General features: G+C 39.3%; 2 protein-coding genes and 1 non-coding gene across 4 annotated transcripts; 1 reads left to right on the top strand and 2 right to left on the bottom strand.

The window, feature by feature from the left end:
* The first annotated feature begins 5,094 nt into the window (after positions 1-5,094).
* cxcl19 (chemokine (C-X-C motif) ligand 19) lies at positions 5,095-7,754 on the top strand. Its single transcript, XM_047581815.1, has 3 exons — positions 5,095-5,320; positions 6,097-6,232; positions 6,953-7,754. The coding sequence occupies exons 1-3, from the start codon at positions 5,269-5,271 to the stop codon at positions 7,080-7,082; spliced, it is 318 nt and encodes a 105-aa protein (XP_047437771.1). The 5' UTR covers positions 5,095-5,268; the 3' UTR covers positions 7,083-7,754.
* Positions 7,755-10,839: 3,085 nt separating this feature from the next.
* trnan-guu lies at positions 10,840-10,913 on the bottom strand. The gene has a single exon. It is a non-coding gene; the product is annotated as a tRNA-Asn (tRNA).
* Positions 10,914-11,924: 1,011 nt separating this feature from the next.
* trmt10b (tRNA methyltransferase 10B) lies at positions 11,925-15,163 on the bottom strand. Of its 2 annotated transcripts, none has more exons than XM_047581802.1 (9): positions 15,124-15,163; positions 14,700-14,853; positions 14,080-14,188; positions 13,837-13,970; positions 13,602-13,754; positions 13,186-13,264; positions 12,802-12,869; positions 12,578-12,701; positions 11,925-12,497 (listed from the first exon to the last, which is right to left on the bottom strand). In XM_047581802.1, the coding sequence occupies exons 2-9, from the start codon at positions 14,829-14,831 to the stop codon at positions 12,355-12,357; spliced, it is 942 nt and encodes a 313-aa protein (XP_047437758.1). In that variant the 5' UTR covers positions 14,832-14,853; positions 15,124-15,163; the 3' UTR covers positions 11,925-12,354. The 2 variants fall into 2 exon arrangements, with proteins under 2 accessions (XP_047437758.1, XP_047437748.1); XM_047581792.1 differs by lacking the exon at positions 15,124-15,163 and adding an exon at positions 14,962-15,115.
* Between the last annotated feature and the right edge of the window lie 1,525 nt (positions 15,164-16,688).

Genomic DNA, 16,688 nt, shown 5'->3' on the forward strand with positions numbered 1-16,688 from the left:
TTCGAACTAAAAACAGCCCATTTTTCAGTTCAGAGTAGTCAGCGAAATGGTTTCTGCCTAGTTCATCAGTGAGGTAGCTGAAATGTTCTGTGATATCACAAACAGGCAGAAATGATCACTGTAAACCAGCCAATGCTGCCAGAAGAACAATCGCAGGATCAGCAGAAGGTGTCCCCTGGAAACTGCTCAAGATGAACCTGGGCAGAAGTAGTGGATGGACAGATGGACAATGTCATCCACAGAGCTGTGCCACTAGTTTCTCTAAAATAAAAAATACTACAGAGTGTGACTGTTTTCCCTCTTCCTTTCTTCCTTGCGCTCGTGGCGAGCAAGCAGGCAAAGCAGAAGTCTGCAGAAAAGCGTGCTAAACCCTGAACTCTGCAGCAAGGAAACGATTAAGTATATCTGCTTATCAAAGGGAGGGTAACAGATGTCAAGAGTCTGTTTTCCTCCTTGGGTGGTTGCACTGCATGAACTGAGAGTGGTCGTAATTATTAAAACAATATTCTGTCCTCATTTAGTTCCTACTTTGGAATTTCTGATAATTGTTGAGGACTTCTTGAACTATATTTTCTTCTTCCTCTGCCCAGTCTAATCCAAAAGTAGACCTCACACCGCTCCTTAACTGCAAATACTTCTACCTTCATACTTCTACCTTTATCTGTTAAATCGCACTGTTCCTTGAGGTCCTGAAATGACATAAATGACTAGTCCCTGTAGAGATCATTGACAACACGTATCCCTTTCACCAACCATGTGCCCCAAAAACACGTCTTTTTCCCTATACATATTGAAGGGTTATAGCATTTAGAGGAATAACCCTGCTTGTACTGTAAAATCCTCAAGATCTTATGCGCTCTTGCCCATGCCCACCGAGGCTGTTGTAGGATTTCTCCTTCAGTCTGTCTGTCTATTATCTTCTGTGATAGTAATTCCACAATATTAAATGGGGCTGCAAGTTCCTTCTCAATTTTAACCCGCCTAGGGCTTGACCCACAGTCTGTCCAGTGATTTGTTAGCGTGTTCATTTCAGTTTCATATTGGGTGGAGCCAGTAATAATATCTAATATCTCTTGAGACAGAGAGTTTCTTCAAAGCAATTCTGGGCTTCTTCCCGTTCCATTGGGAGTCTGTAATCATACGATTATATTGTTTGAAGATCCCGTCAGTAATGGTTACTTGTCACAGTCTCCCACTCAGCCTGCAGTAGTTTTCCACTGCTCCGCCCACACCGGCTCTCACTCAGCTAATCTCCACACCTGTAGTCTATCCCCAGCAATCAGCCCCAGTATATACTCACCAGTTCCACGCTCACTCCTCTGCCAGATTGTTCTTTGCCACGTGAGACTTTCCAGCGGTCTTCTGCCTGACTCCCCGGTATCGACACAGCCCGTCTCCGACTAACCTACTTCATCTCGCCTCCGCCTTCTGTCCTCGACCACGAGGACATCAGTGCACCAGCTATTTGTAAAGCTCATCATTCACGGTTGACAACTTGCGTCAGGATGGGTAATTGTTCTCCGTGTTTGCCCTTGTAATTGTTGATAGTTTTAATAGTGTTTAGCCTGTGCCCTTAAATTGCCTGGTTGTCTGTGAGGAATTCTTACCAGCAAAGAGATCTTTGTGAGGTTCCCCATTCCCTACCTTGTGTGTGTCCATTTTTGAGTGGAGTTTCAGCCTCGCTGGCTTCAGGACTAGTCACCTGGATTTTTCACTCCTGCAACCTGCCTTCCACCAGATCATCTGTCTGTCCTATTTGCCTCACCAGTAATGAACTTTTGCCAGTTCTGACCAACTCGGCTACTATTAAAGTGAATCTCTCATTGATCCTGTGCCTCCTTGTACTGCTTTTGGGTCCATACTACACCCGTCACCATAGATGTAATTAAATTGTGCAGCAACTACCATCTTTATAACATTGATTCCCCCCCCATCTTTTTTTTTTTTTTTTTTTTTTTTTAAAAGTAACTGTATTACTAGAGATTATTTTTCTAGATCTGAGCATAATCTAATCCCCTAGATCAGGGGTCGGCAACACTCAAAGAGCCATTTGGACCCGTTTCCCACAGAAAAGAAAACACTGGGAGCCACAAAACCCCTGTGACATCTAAAATGAAGGTAACACTGCATATATCGTTTTCCCCTTTCCTGCTAGGCCCATAGTGTGTTGCATTTATGAAATGAAACAACTGCTACAGAGAAAACGAAATTGCATTATGCATACATAACGGGGATTTATCCGTGGTTGTCTTACCTGGGGTCGAAAAGTCCAATAAATAGCGGGCTGGACCTGCCGGTGGATGTCGCACGTCGGCAGTTGTGACGTATATTTTGAGCGACAAAAAATTAAATACGTTTTATTTTAATGTTACAAGATCATCAATTCAAATTTAGAATTATATTAAACACACTAAAATAAAAATACATTTGAATTAAATACTCGACAGCAACTAGTAAATGTGCTGCAATGCACTGTGGGAGTTCAGTGTTTTTTGGTTGACGTTACAACCATGTGTGGTGTGGCATTCAGTTTAACTCTCGCCCGTTCACTGATGATTGACAAGTTGCCACTATTCTGATTTTGAAAATGATTCAATTATTGATATGACATTAGGGATGGACACTATTGGGTCTTTGCTAAGTAATCAAATGTCATCTGCGTACAGAAACAGTTTGTTCCTCCCCTCCATGTGACACCCCCTCAATACCAGTTTCTTTTCATTTTCTCCCACAAATTTAAATTTCTTTAAGTACGGATTAATATGAATCTGACATATTTTAGTAAAGAGATAAATGGAGACAGAAGACGTTATCTTTCATTCAGTACTTCACTCATTCAGTGATTCAGGAGCTGTGTCAACAATGCACCGTTTCACACACAGAGCACCACACTAGACCTGTCAATCTAAGCCTCCTGTACAAATAGGACCCACCCCTGAGCTGAGCAATCACGAGGCCAGATCTTACACTGACTCTGTCAAGTTCCCCGCAACTGGCTGAGAGCCTATTCAGTCCCCAGGTGAAATCCCAGATGCACAGAAAAGCTAAAAGTGCAGCCGCTAACATTAAGTATGTTTATTTTTAAGGCAGTTGCACAGCCACCCTTCTGTTGCACATACTAAATAAAAAGGAATGTTTGAACCAGTGTGTTATTTGAATAGATTAATATTTAATGCAAAATGATAGTGAAGTCCAGCTCCTTTGTCAAGTCTATACTGAATAAGGCAGTTGTTGTTATTCCAATAACCAGCCATTATGTCACTTCATCTTTCTTACTGATGAGCGAGGTATATTTTCTCAGGGAAAAAATATAGTGTGTTTCCTGTTGTTGGTTACTGTAAGTAGACAGATTCAAACAGACCAGCTACAAATCAAAATACTACTACTAGCAATTTTGTCATATTCCTGTCATCACTTTCTCTTGCTCTTTTTCTCAGAAGATTAAGAAATCAGTCTTGGAGACAGATCTGTCATAATCGTCACCCTCCCATGCAAAGAATACACAAATAGTAAAGCTTATCTGATTTTAACCGGATTTCACCTCCCACATCATTCTGCCAGCTTGGTGTTTTAGAAGCATTTTCATGGAACACTGAGGAATAAACTACCTGGGAAATACAGTCACTGTCTTTTGGATTGTGTAAAAATCCAAAAAAATTTTGTGTCAAAGGAGGAGTTATTTGCCAAGTCATCTTGTAGTGCATCATATCATTTTTCTGCAGTCATGTGGCTAAGCATGATGACCAGCTTATATTCCACATTTATGACCTGGATGTCTGAAAAGGACACATGCTTTTAATCATAAGGGAGGAACGGGCATTTACAGCTTTTACCGCAACCTTTACCACATCTTCTGTAAATGTGGTTTCTTTCTGACTGCATATTTGTTTTTATGTCTATTAACTGTTTATACCTCACACTCCATGATACAGACTCAGGCAGATTTTCATATTCTTCAAATATCTGATAGTCTAAATGCTTAATTAATTATTTATATGGAATGTGAAAATTATGGTGCTTCCCTAAAAAGAAAAAAAAACAACCTTTTCAGACATGACGTTTCATAGCTTAATTTTTTTTATAATGATTCATACCATGACTCATACATAGCCTGTATTTTATGCTCATTTCATTTATGTTTGTTTCATTAAATGAAATACTTAATGTTAGGTTAACATTGCAAGATAAAAACAATATTCAAACGTTTGTCCCGCAGCTGACTGAAAAACAAAAAAAAAACAAGACAAAAAAAAAACAGACTCAACCAGCAACAACCAAAAGCAAATGGAGACGATCTTATAATTCAAAAAGCCAGTAATTTAAAGAAGCAGTGATTAGTTCACACCATTAAAACATCATGTAAAACACGGTGTGACACTGCAAATAACAATATATCAATGCTTCTTTTAGCTCTGTTTTCGGTCTCCACATTCAAGAAAATTAACTATCTGGCTTTAGATGTATCCAAATTAATTAAGACTTGCACAGAACAAGACCACCAAACTACGGTCCAATCGTACTAATTTTAATTTTGTTAGTGTGCTGTCAGATCATAACACATAATTGTTTCTGGGCAAATAACATTGAGTTCTTATAGGACGGCGAATAGAGGCAGCATGAGCATTAGAAAATAACAAAAAACTAACTGATGCCTCCTGTGTACGAAGGACCTCCGTTGACCTATTTCACATAATAACTGTTTTGTACGTACAGGCCCTCAGGAAATGAAACCTACTGACCCCAACAACAACAACAACAACACTTCACTGTATCAAATGTGCTGCAGCCACAGGTAAAACTGAGACTGTTTACAGACTTATATCCGATGATGACTTTATAATTTTTCTGTTTCTGGGTCAGACAGGGGAAAACCCGCGGGAGTAAATCTCCAGACTTAAGGCAAGCAAACAGGTTGTGGAGCGGTTGGCTGGGTTCAGACAGACACACTCCGTCCGTGTGACTCATTTCTAAGGCTGCGAGCTGCGAACACGACGTCTCTCAACCTCAACTGGGCCTCTGGTCGGTCCCTGAACCACCCGTCTCATGACTGCCTTCTGCTGCACACGTGAATATGCTCCAAAATGAAACTGACCTGCACACACGCACACACACACGCTGGCCTGGGTTTTTCGAAATCTTCCATATTTCATAAGGAGCACATGATCCTAAATGTATAAATACTGCAGCGTGGATGCATGTGAACTATCAGAATAGCTTTGAGATATTCGCCTGCGTTCAAGAACTCAACAAGAAGCAGCCGAGAACAAGATGAAGCTCTGCATCCTGCTAGTGCTCGGGACCCTGCTGGTTCTCGTCAATGGTAAGAGATGCACAAGGCGGGATTTCTGTTTGTAGAGCAGCACGTCTTGATTTAATTTTGAGAAGCTGCAGTGATGTGTTTATTATGGAGGGATGCACCCATCCACTTGGCAGCATGTTGGTTAAATTGAGGGAATTTATTTATGTAAGAAATCTGAATCCTTAGGTTTTAAAATTTAGTGTCCCAGTTGGAATTGAGGAAAAAAAAAACAATGCACTGCAATAGGTATGCAAAAGAAGGAAAACAGAGACATGTGCAAAAGAAAAATATATATTTCTCTCTGTATGAAACGCTGATGTTGGAAATGTATTCTTCAGATAATTACAACAGATCCAGTGATGCATTTTCTTACAATGAAGTGAAGGAATGTCAGTGTGTCTTTATGTGAACCTCCTTACTACGCTTTTATTTAAGTCGTGTCACATTCTAGCCTGACTTTTACTGTACCTCGGCCAAAGAGGAAGTGAGTTTCACAACACTGGTGCTGGCACGGCTGCATGTGATGAAACATGCTGCTAGAAAGTGGAGCTGTCAGCACTTGATTTAATGACTGAATAATCAGCTCAGCATGTTGAAGACTTTCCAGAAAAGAAGCGCGCTGACATGTGAAGTGCTGTGTGAAGTTTGAAACAATGTTTAGAGCTGCTCTGAATAAACCTCTTTATGTTCTGACCTTTAGCACGCACAGTAACCAAAGCAATGCCTTCACATTTGTGTTGGAAGTTTGCGTTTTTTTATACTTAACGTGGTGAAATCTCTATTCTGATTCGTGACAGCGATGCCGCCAATTGGCAGGGACTACAACTCCCACTGCAGGTGCCTGAAGGTGGAGTCGAGGATGATTCCTCCAGACAGCCTCAGGAGCATCAAGCTCTTCCCCGAGGGTCCTCACTGCCCAGACACAGAAGTCATGTAAGTGATTTCGCTATGCAAAGGCGAGATTGTACTTAGTCCAAATGAGATTATTACAGCTGCTGAAGGATTACTCCAAAATTAGAGTGTTTAGTTGTGTTTAAACCCTGGACACACAGTAAATCAATTAGTTCTCTCTCAATAAACAAATGTCATAATAAACAAAACCACAAACAATGGTATACGCACTGTCATCATGTCATTACAAGTTATACTGATTGTTTTTTTCACATTAAAAGTTACAATCTCGCAATTTCAACCGTCGGCGTCATTAAAAGACGTCAGGCAACTGGCGCGTTTCCACATTGTGTGAATCATCTCTGTAATCAACACTTCCTTTTAATTGGAACTGTGTGCACATGGCTCAGTGACAAATTCTCCAGACATTCAGTCTGCAGACATGGTTGAACTATGACACTGAGATATACACAAAAATGTAAACCATCCGCTATTTCCACGACAGCAAATATCCCTAGTGTTTTTTTTTCTCCTGTGCATTCTATGAAACAGGAGATTTCAACGTTTCTTTACCATCATCATCATTATGTTATTGTCTTTTTTTATTGACTTATACGACAAGTTGTATACATATTGTTTTGTGAGGAAACAATACGTATATAATGAATAAAGTCCGGTTAAAGGGTTGAGGATGCTGATGGGATTCATGACTACAGTGTCACTGTCGGAAAAAATCTAACTCCGATCAATGTGTTTGCGCAGCGCTGGACTGGCGAACGGAGACAAGGTTTGTCTGAACCCCCGATCGTCCTGGGTGAAGAAGCTGATTCAGTTCGTCCTTGAGAAACAGCTGCATCGGCAGGGAGGAGCAGTTCCTCAGAAACAGGCCTAACGCCCACGCAGCAAACAATAAACTTCTCATCTGCAACTACGAGCCACTCTGCTTTACTTTTACTGATAACATATTCATTTTTATTTTATCTTTTTTTGGCACAAGTTCTTTTTTTGTGCATGTCTTCTTTCAGTATGTTGTTGATGTGTCACAGGGAGTGCTCGATGCAAGGTGTGGTTTGTAAGGAGCGAGTGGTATGTAAACAGTCCAACACTGCGTGTGTTTGTGAAAGTGCGTCTGTGCAGAGACTGATATTATCAACGGACATTGAATGTACTACAAAATACTACAAAAATACTACAAAATACTTATAGCCAATAGTGTAGCAAAGCACTTCACTCAAGTACTAGAATGTAGATTTGAGTGTCTGTTTTTAACATGTGCAACTTTACTCAACTCTATTGTGTTGTATCTTTTACCTCACTACATTCGTCTGACAGCTTTTGTTTAGTTTCCCCATTCCTTGGCTGTCTAGTCACAGCCATTTTCTTCTGAATTTGTTGATTTTGATTTGTTTCTGGTAAATGGAAAGTTACATTTTTTCTTTGAGAGCCTTTTTCCTGTCACAAAAACACGTTATTTTAACCAAGCTCAAACCAAGTTTAATCAGTGGTATTTTCTGTGTAATCTAACTGGAGCCTTAACAGGAAATAAACTGTCTTTTTTCTTGTATTCAGTCTTAAACTGTGTGTGAGTGTGTGTGTGCGTGTGCTGGTGTACCGTGGGGAAAGCGTACTCTGGGTTTGGCCAAAGAGTGGAACAAACATACAAACATAGCATAAGACAACAATGCTAATGGGCTGGTGTAACCTGTGGGCTTTATTCTGTCAGTTGGCTGATTTCCTATGCGACTAAATGTGAATGGTGGAGAAAACACATATAATAATGATGATTAAAATAAAATGCACACTATATACATATACACACACACACACACATATATATGTAGCTTCTAACTTTACGGTCAGGTATGGAAACACACAGTTAGTACAAGGTTGTTGGGGTGAAACCCCAGCAAAAAAGACATCAGGAGAAAGGGAGTTGTTTGTCTTAGTGAGGGACAGGAGGACACTGCTCTCTATTATGGACAATCCATCCCATCCACTACACCAAAGAGAGGAGCTTATTCTCTATCAGACTGATTGAGCTCCGCTGCCATAGTGAACGCTACAGAACGTCTTTTATTCTCTACTCTATCCACATGTATAACAGCTCATGTTTTTGTATCAACTAAGCTACTTTGACCAATTAATTTGCCCTTGTGGATCATTAAAGTCCGTCCGAGTCTAACAAGATGTTCGTGTTCCACAAGCGAGCCAAGCACATCTAAGCCTGGATGACATGTGTTTGTTCAGTTGAAATGTTTTGCCTCACGGTATCTCAATTGCAGGATAGCACTTCTATGCCTGGTACACATAATTATCATCCTGGACCGTATCCAGCTGTCACTGTTATCACCCTTGGATGTTGTCCAAACCTGGAGAATTTCCCACGGAGTACGTGACAATTACCAATTCTGAGGAATCAGAGAAAACAAGAGCACTTGACATATACCAAGACCTAATGTCTCAACATCTGGTTTGGCAATAAGCACTGACTCCCACTGTTTAGTTTTGAATATATTCTGTGACACAATCGATAACAGTTCTGTATAAACTTCACCAACACCCACACAGTTAATCAGAAATATGTTATTTTAACTTTTTTTTTTTTTTTTTAATTGTTCATTTCTCTTAAGACTTAGTAAAATGAGCCTTGCGAAAGCCTTGCGAAAACCTTGCGACCTGTCCACGGTGCATCCCACCTCTCGCAACTCCCGCCAGCGTTAGTGAGGATTACGGCAGCACAAGACCAGGTGAGACTTAGTAAAATGTGGAACTTCATACCATCATTTTAAGGAAAACATAAATATATATGTTTAATTTAATAATGTCTTACAAATGGCAGAGTGCATGCCTTGAACCATCTATGCCACCCAATGTCTGTGAAGGTTCTCAGTCATCCAGGTCGTGGTAATCCAAAAGGCGATGGATAAAGGCAACTGGACTTCTTCAGTTTTGAGAAACTGGTGAGAAGTCCCCATGTACCTGTCATGTGCACTGACCATACATGTGAAAACAGACAGACTTTTTTTTATTCATTACTATAGTCATGCTTAGCAAAATTCAGATGAGTGCTGATTTGTGCTAAGGGGGTTCCAGTGAAATCTGAACACGTGTGTAGTAGCCTGCTGTATATCTTTCAAGCCTTTTAAGGATGCATTAAATAAACACTGAAATCTGAGTCAGGTCTCAAAGGAACAGGGCGTCACTGTTTTTATCCCCAAAAATGTGTTATCAAGTGAAAAAAATTAAAACTAAATAATAAAACCAGAACGAACCTGCATAAGCACAAAAACATATTCACGCACAAAAATTAAGTCTTAGGGAAAAAAAGACGAGATCTAGAGTAAAAACATACAAACCACTAAAGAATGTTTGAAATGTTTGTTTCAGGGCCCTTCAACGTTTTTCAGGTCAAGGAGCCCCCTCGGCCTAGTGCTATTTATAAATATACATTATTATTATCATCATTTTGCATTCAGTATTAAGCTATTTAATAATACACTGATTCAAATATTCATTTTTTTCATTCCAAACAAGTGCAACAAAAGGGTGGCTGTGCAGCTGTCATATATCGGGACCCCATAGGACGGCTCCAGTTCTATCGGGGATTCTATCGTATCGGTGAAATGTTGCGCCGATAGAAAAAACAATGTGTGACAATGACGAAACCTTTCCTATCATCTATGCACAATCGGCCTGTTTTCATTCCAGCTCAAAAAGTCACTATATTGGTTGCATATTGGCTATCGGTGAACGCACCTCCTCTAATATCGGCTATTGTCATCGGGCCAAAAAATCCCTATTGGCAACTTATCTAACCATAGTTGAATAGATGTTGATGGGAGCGAGTTGCACTGTTAGCTTCTCTTCTGCTAATATTGCAGTGTGCTTCTGGAGGACTGTTGTGAGGAACCTGACAGGGCCTACTGTGTTCAGGAAGCTTAGACTGACAGGTCTAGTGTGGTGCTCTGTCTGAAACAGTGCTGTTCAGTATTGCTGAATGAGTGAAGTGCTGACTGATAGATAATGTCTTCTGGTTCCATTTATCACTGCATTATAATATGTTGGATTCATGTTAATGTGCATTGAAAGAAATTTAAATTTGTGGGGGGGGGGTTAAAAAAAAGTATATATCACAAATGTCTAATCAAAGATTTTGCGACCCCCCATGCAGTACCTCCGCAGACCCTCATGTTGGAGACCTATGGCTTAGTTCACATATTAGTAGTAGCAAATTTTAAATATATGGTACTGTGCAAAGGATTTGGGGACTTTTGTCAAAGTCTATACCCATTAATATATGCTTTCACTTAAATGAAGCATTCCTCCATCACCTCTCCCTTTACTAGAATGTACATCGTTGGCCGATCATTGAGGGTGCCAATATGAAAGGCCTTTTGTAGACCCAGTGTCTGCTTTGTATGGTGCAGAAGAGTGGACTCTGTGGTAGAGGCCAAAGTGAAGGGACCATTCTCATAGTACAAAAAAAATCAACATCAGTATTTAAATAATTGTTCACTACATTTAACTTTTTGTTTTTATACTTACAGAACAGAGGACAGCAACCAGTGCAGAGACCAGGGGGAATGTAATCACAGTGACGAGGTCATTCATTTCCACAAATTTACTATTAACCTGTCGTTAAAACACATCGTCCCTGGGTGGGCTCGAACCACCAACCTTTCGGTTAACAGCCGAACGCGCTAACCGATTGCGCCACAGAGACATAAAATCACCTTTTCGGCCCGATAATCATAGCCGATATGCAACCGATATAGTGAGTTTTTGAGCTGGAATGAAAATAGGCCGATTGTGCATAGATGACAGGAAAGGCTTTTGTAATTTATTGAGAAACAATGCCCAGGCCAGCAATGCATGCCCCAAAACACATCGTTCATTCGTCCCCTCCATAAACCAACCCAGCTGTGGACACACACACACACACACACACACACACACACACACACACAATCAAACCAAGACAAAATGACGACAATAAAATATAAGTGATCCATATTAGTGACCCTGCGTCGTGTCGGGAAAATTAGTGCTTTCTTGGTTAAATAATTTTAGCATATATTAAACTGTAACCCTTCAGTGCTTGTTTGCAAACTGCTAACGTCACTCGTGTAATGCTACTACTGAGACAAAATCTGCGATGATATAGCAAAGTTGCCTCGCAGTTATTTTTACACCGGAGATTTTGGCCAGGGAGACTTTTGAAAATTGATCGACTGACTGACTGAAGAGTGGAGGAGGGTCTGACTGAAATGTGAGCTGAGTCGATCTGGGTGACCACAGCGCGCTCCACTGGACAAAATAAATCAGTAAGTAATCAAAAGCGGGTGCTTTTGTCATTGTCACACTTTGTTTTTTCTATCGGCGCAACATTTCACCGATACGATAGAACCCCGATAGAACTGAAGCCGTCCTATCGGGCCCCGATATATCGGTGACCGATAATCGGTTTGACTATATGAAAGGCACCATCATCCTGACTTCTTATGTGGAAACTAAAGTTCCTAGATATTCTGCTTATTACACTACACTGCGGATCCACTTAAAAACGCGTTGTGTCTTTTAATCGACCTGCCCTTGTGACTTGTCTAAACTGTTTAGACAAAGTGTTTCAAGAAAATAACCTCTCTATGTCTCTAGAGAAGTACAACTGAGTCTGAGTCTGTACAATAACAATAACAAATCACATACTGTAGCCCGGCAAAAAAAGAAAAGTTAATCGTCTTATAAAACATTTAATTTAAAAATAATTCTGTAATTAACTGAGATAAACAAAAAAGTCAAGTGTTCTTCTCTTGTTGAATAACTTTCTGATTTCAGAAAATAATTAACACTGTGCTGTTTAACTGGGCACTTATAAGTGTGTCATCTCCCATCCGTAAATATGAATCACCTTTTAATGTCTTTCCACCAGAGCCAAAGATGCCATTACTGGTTAGTTTTGATTATTGTTGGTTCAGTTTATTTGGTTTTGTCTTTCATTTTAGTATCTAATTTACTGACTTGTTCGGATTTACCCTTTTATATACATATAAAATATTAAACTGAATAACATGTCAAACAATATGGTTATTTGTAAAATGTTCATATACTTTATGATGAAATAAAAAATAATAAAGAATAAGTTAAAAAAAAAAAAAAAGATGGCATTAATCCTCGTGCAGAGTCAGGGTCGCAGAAAGCGTTGGTGAATCACACGGTGTTACAACATAACCCTTCCCTGGAGGAAACCACATTTGAAAGGCATCTGTCCAGCTGCCAGTGACGCAGAAAGTCAACAAAATATCAAACACTGTGGAGAGAGACAGAAGAAAAATTAAAACTTAAGTGGTCAAAAACACCTCCACTTGTCTTACAGACAGAAATCATCACCTTGATTAACCGCTAGTATCTTTGAGTGGAAATTCTTTGCGTTGTTTTTTTTCATCATGTACTCGTCTATAGGCAGCCTCGCTGTGCGGACGCTCAGTTCTCTGGCTCTGGAAAAGCTCAATTTCTGCAGGGAAGACATGGCAAGAAAAATCTGAAGGATCAAAACAGCATCTAATCAGTTATATCGAATCTGCTTCAGATGTGTTGTTGTGTTATAATCTCACCTTTTGGATGCTTTCATCCACAAGACCACCGAGGACATAAACTCTGTCAGCCTCTATTGTCTCCAAAGCTGAAACAAAGACGATTTTTTTGTCTTTGAATTTCATCTTAGTATTTAATAATTTTCTGTTATTCTATATATATATGTATATATATATACACATATATATGATTTAGGGAAGCACTCTACAATATTAATATTAGGTTAATGTATCACCACAGCAGTAACACAAGCTATAGCTGCAGTAAAAGTTTGAGTTATTTTGTTATTATGGTGATGCCCTCTGCTGGTCAAAAGATGCATTTTAAAATCATCCACTGCACTGGGAGATACAAATAGAACTATACATTTATTTCTGCTTCAACAAAAAATCTTCTATGAAAACCTTCTTCTGCATCTGGAGTGAGATAGACAACCGATTCTGGTGGAAAGAGATCCAGACAGCTTTCCTCTGTTATATCCATCTGAAAGAAACAAACACAAAGGAAGTAAAATTAAACTAATCCAGGTTGCATTGCTGAAGGTTCAGACTATTTATAGTTCAGATTAGGTATGATAAAGTTTGTTGCCGTAAATGCTTTAAAGTGTATTTTTGTTTAATTTATTGTATCCAAAATTCTAAGAATATTATGTACTAGTTGAACAAATTTGCTCTAAAGCTTTGTTGTTGGGCTAAATAATTGTCCGCAGGTTAATTAAGACATCTTAAATGAGAGAAATCTAAACACTTCCAGGAATTTATTGCTTCATTTCTTTCTTTTAGAAGCCACTGCTAGTTAATTCAGAACATATAATAATCACCATGTAGTTGAGAAAGCCGGCGTTCATTCGTATGCACTCCCTGTAGAGGCGACTGTCCTCTCTCAGGTCAGTAAGAAACAGATGAAAGGGTTGAGCCGCCTTCTTGTTCGACCCGTACAGCCGTCTTAACTGGCCAGCCAGTCGACTTATTTCCTGAAGCAGAAACACGTGTGAGGGTGAATTTAGGTGAGTTTCCTTCTAACAAAGTCTTGAGGCTAGTTCATCTGATTCCTACCTTGTCAGACATGCAGTCCGTCATACTGAGGTCAACACACAGTTTGAGTCCTGTGGACTGAGCCTCAACTAAACGCTCTTTGGTGATCGCCTTCATGACCCGTTTAGAGAACTGTGGTTGATCTGTGCTGGACCCTATATGGAACAAAAAAAAACACCAAAAACAAATGAATGTATAGAGACTTTCACATTCAGTCTACCTAAAGCAACACAATTCGATTTATTTTCTTCTCTATTTGTTTACCCGACTCCTGCTCACGATTGAGCTTCCTCCTCTGTTTCTCTTCTTTCCTCTTGCTCTTCTTCGAAGCCAGCTGCCTCTCCCAGTTTCGCTGCTTCCTCAGTACATTCTTCTGTTAATTTAACCGGAAAATAAATATTAACGATGCAAATATTAAAGATGAAATTGTCACAAATCTGCAGATTTTAGGACACAATGTTAAGAGTCAGAAATGAAACTATATTATTGAAGTATTTCGTGATTATCAGATAATACGCTTCATGTGATGCTGTTGTCGGGTATATTTTAGAAAAAATACTCAATCATTTTTAGTGGGTAAATCAGAAATATTGTCCACTAATTTTTCTTTCTGAACATATTGTGCTTAGACTATTTTCTATATAATTTTACTAGATAACATTTATATTTTAATCTTTAATTTCTCTTTCTTTTCTTTTTTACTTGTGATTTTAAGCATTTTTATTTATTTATTTTTATGTGCAACTCAGCTAAAGTGACCAAGCAATTTCCCCTGTGGATCATTAATGTCTAAGTCTAAATGAACCTTGAAAGCCTCCTTGTGTAGTCAGACATCTGCCTTTGAGTAGACCTTATTTAGAACGAGCTGACTAAATAAGACTTACTGAACACGGTGCATCTTCTCTTCCAGGTTTGCCGTCCACTACATCTATCTCCACGTCAATGTGAAGCAGATCCATAAGCTCTGGAACTCCATTCAGCTGCATTTCACACATTTCTGATTGAACATGTGCCATTTCCGTCTCCGCTCTACATCATCTGAAAACACATCAATGTTTCATGTAAATGTCCAGACAATTCTCTTGTCGTGTGATATATAGTACATTTGAGGTGGGGATTGTTATCGTCCCAAACTAGAAAGCATACTTGTGTATGTGTGACAGTTGATGCATTTCAAAACCAGAAGTCATATTTGTGTTGTTGTCGCAATATGTGCTATTTTCAAAATACCATACTATTCATGTTATCCAACCAATGGCATACTAAAAGTTATAGAAACAATAGCAGAAACAAAGGAAAAACACATGCCTGAACGGTAAAGTGAGTGAGTCGCTTCCAGGTTACGAACATGTGAGCGGCGCATGTGAATGACGTCATCGTAAACAAGGTGCGCCTGATGGAAAAATATTGTAATTAATTTGGATTTATCACCCTATGGACTTTCTAGCTCTCGTTTCCGTGTCTACAAGTTCTGACACGATTCTGTATTTCTCCTCATTTATGTAATATTTTGAATATTCACAAAAAAATACGTTTAAACGAGATAGACACATTTCCAGTTCAACGCCACAAGAGGGCAGTGTAAACATAAAGGACACAGCCATATAAGAGATTAATATTGTCTTCCGAAAAGGGCCTATTACTCTAATATGTATACGGCTCTAAAATGACACTTGGCGGAATAGGCACAATATTTGGCACAATCCTTTATAACGGAGCACACTTTAACTATAACAGTAAATGATATTGTTCATAAACGGTGCAAACGATACAACAACGGATAACTCAACAAGAAGATTAATATGTGGAAAAAGAGTACAGTTACCTTTGTGAACTATATTTTTTGGTTTGGTTTGGTTACATTTCTGCCAGTAATTTCTGCCGGCAATAACAATACAAATTGTCTCAATACGTTTTAAGACATCAGGCCTGAAACCCTGCAGAGCAAACCCGAAGGTGACGGTGCCAAGGGAAAAGTCCCTTTTAACAGAAAGAAAGCTTGTGCAGAACCCAGCTCATATGGAGGGACCCATTTACTGCATCTAAGGCAAGAGGCAGAAAAAAAGAGAGAAGAGACCAGCAGGAGAAACGAGATAAACATACATCTGTCATAGATACATGCATCTGACTAAAGCATGGACAATCTGATCATGACACAGATAAAAGATATAGCTGATGATGTCTAATGACAGTTTCAGAATGTAAGGGGAATTATAGGAAGGTTATAGCATTGTTCATTCAGGTAGGAGTGGACAACTGCAGTAGGCCATGAAGACTGGGCAAGTCGATGAGACCCCTATCAGTATTGTTTCATTAACCAAAAGCAAAGTGACTGATTGATAAAACAAAGGATACTTAAAATTATTTTAATTTTAACAACAACAATAATGAAAGTCACTCCAATTGGGGTAGGAAACGCTTACTTAAAAGTACATGTGCATCACCATCTTTAATGAGCTCTTCCCTTTCGAAAAAAAAAGTACAGAGATAGAAACGTAATTACGCATGCGCAATGGGGAACTTTTGCGCCCTTCGTATGGTTGGTGAGTGAATTAATGCTTTTGTCGTTTCTTATGTTTGTGTGTAAACAAAAAACGTCAGTGAAAGGTTAAGCGTTTGTATTTGAAGCCGAAGCTCCATTTAATGAAGACGATAAAGGAGGAGCTTTGGCCTATTAGCATGGCTATCATAGAATTAGCCTGCTAATGTAGCTATTTAAGCTGTCACATCGAGAGATTCATTTTCAGACGTCTTCTGCGTGATAGTTTAAAGCCTAAAAGACAGAAATTTGGTTTATTTTAGTCAGAATGACTGAAAACGTGTGATGGTGGAGTGGACTTTAGCTAACATAGCGGTAGGTAGAAACTGTTAAG

This window comes from Mugil cephalus, chromosome 1, assembly GCF_022458985.1.
Source record: "Mugil cephalus isolate CIBA_MC_2020 chromosome 1, CIBA_Mcephalus_1.1, whole genome shotgun sequence".
In the NCBI taxonomy this organism is placed as follows: domain Eukaryota; kingdom Metazoa; phylum Chordata; class Actinopteri; order Mugiliformes; family Mugilidae; genus Mugil; species Mugil cephalus.

Excerpts from the sequence above, each read along its gene's own strand:
- trmt10b (XM_047581802.1), bottom strand. The coding sequence starts at position 14,831 with ATGGCACATGTTCAATCAGAAATGTGTGAAATGCAGCTGAATGGAGTT. Across the intron at positions 14,189-14,699 it reads GAGAAGATGCACCGTGTTCA|AAGAATGTACTGAGGAAGCA; the intron begins GTAAGTCTTATT and ends TTAAATTAACAG. Across the intron at positions 13,755-13,836 it reads CGGACTGCATGTCTGACAAG|GAAATAAGTCGACTGGCTGG; the intron begins GTAGGAATCAGA and ends TTTCTGCTTCAG.
- cxcl19 (XM_047581815.1), top strand. The coding sequence starts at position 5,269 with ATGAAGCTCTGCATCCTGCTAGTGCTCGGGACCCTGCTGGTTCTCGTC. Across the intron at positions 5,321-6,096 it reads CCTGCTGGTTCTCGTCAATG|CGATGCCGCCAATTGGCAGG; the intron begins GTAAGAGATGCA and ends GATTCGTGACAG. Across the intron at positions 6,233-6,952 it reads TGCCCAGACACAGAAGTCAT|CGCTGGACTGGCGAACGGAG; the intron begins GTAAGTGATTTC and ends GTGTTTGCGCAG.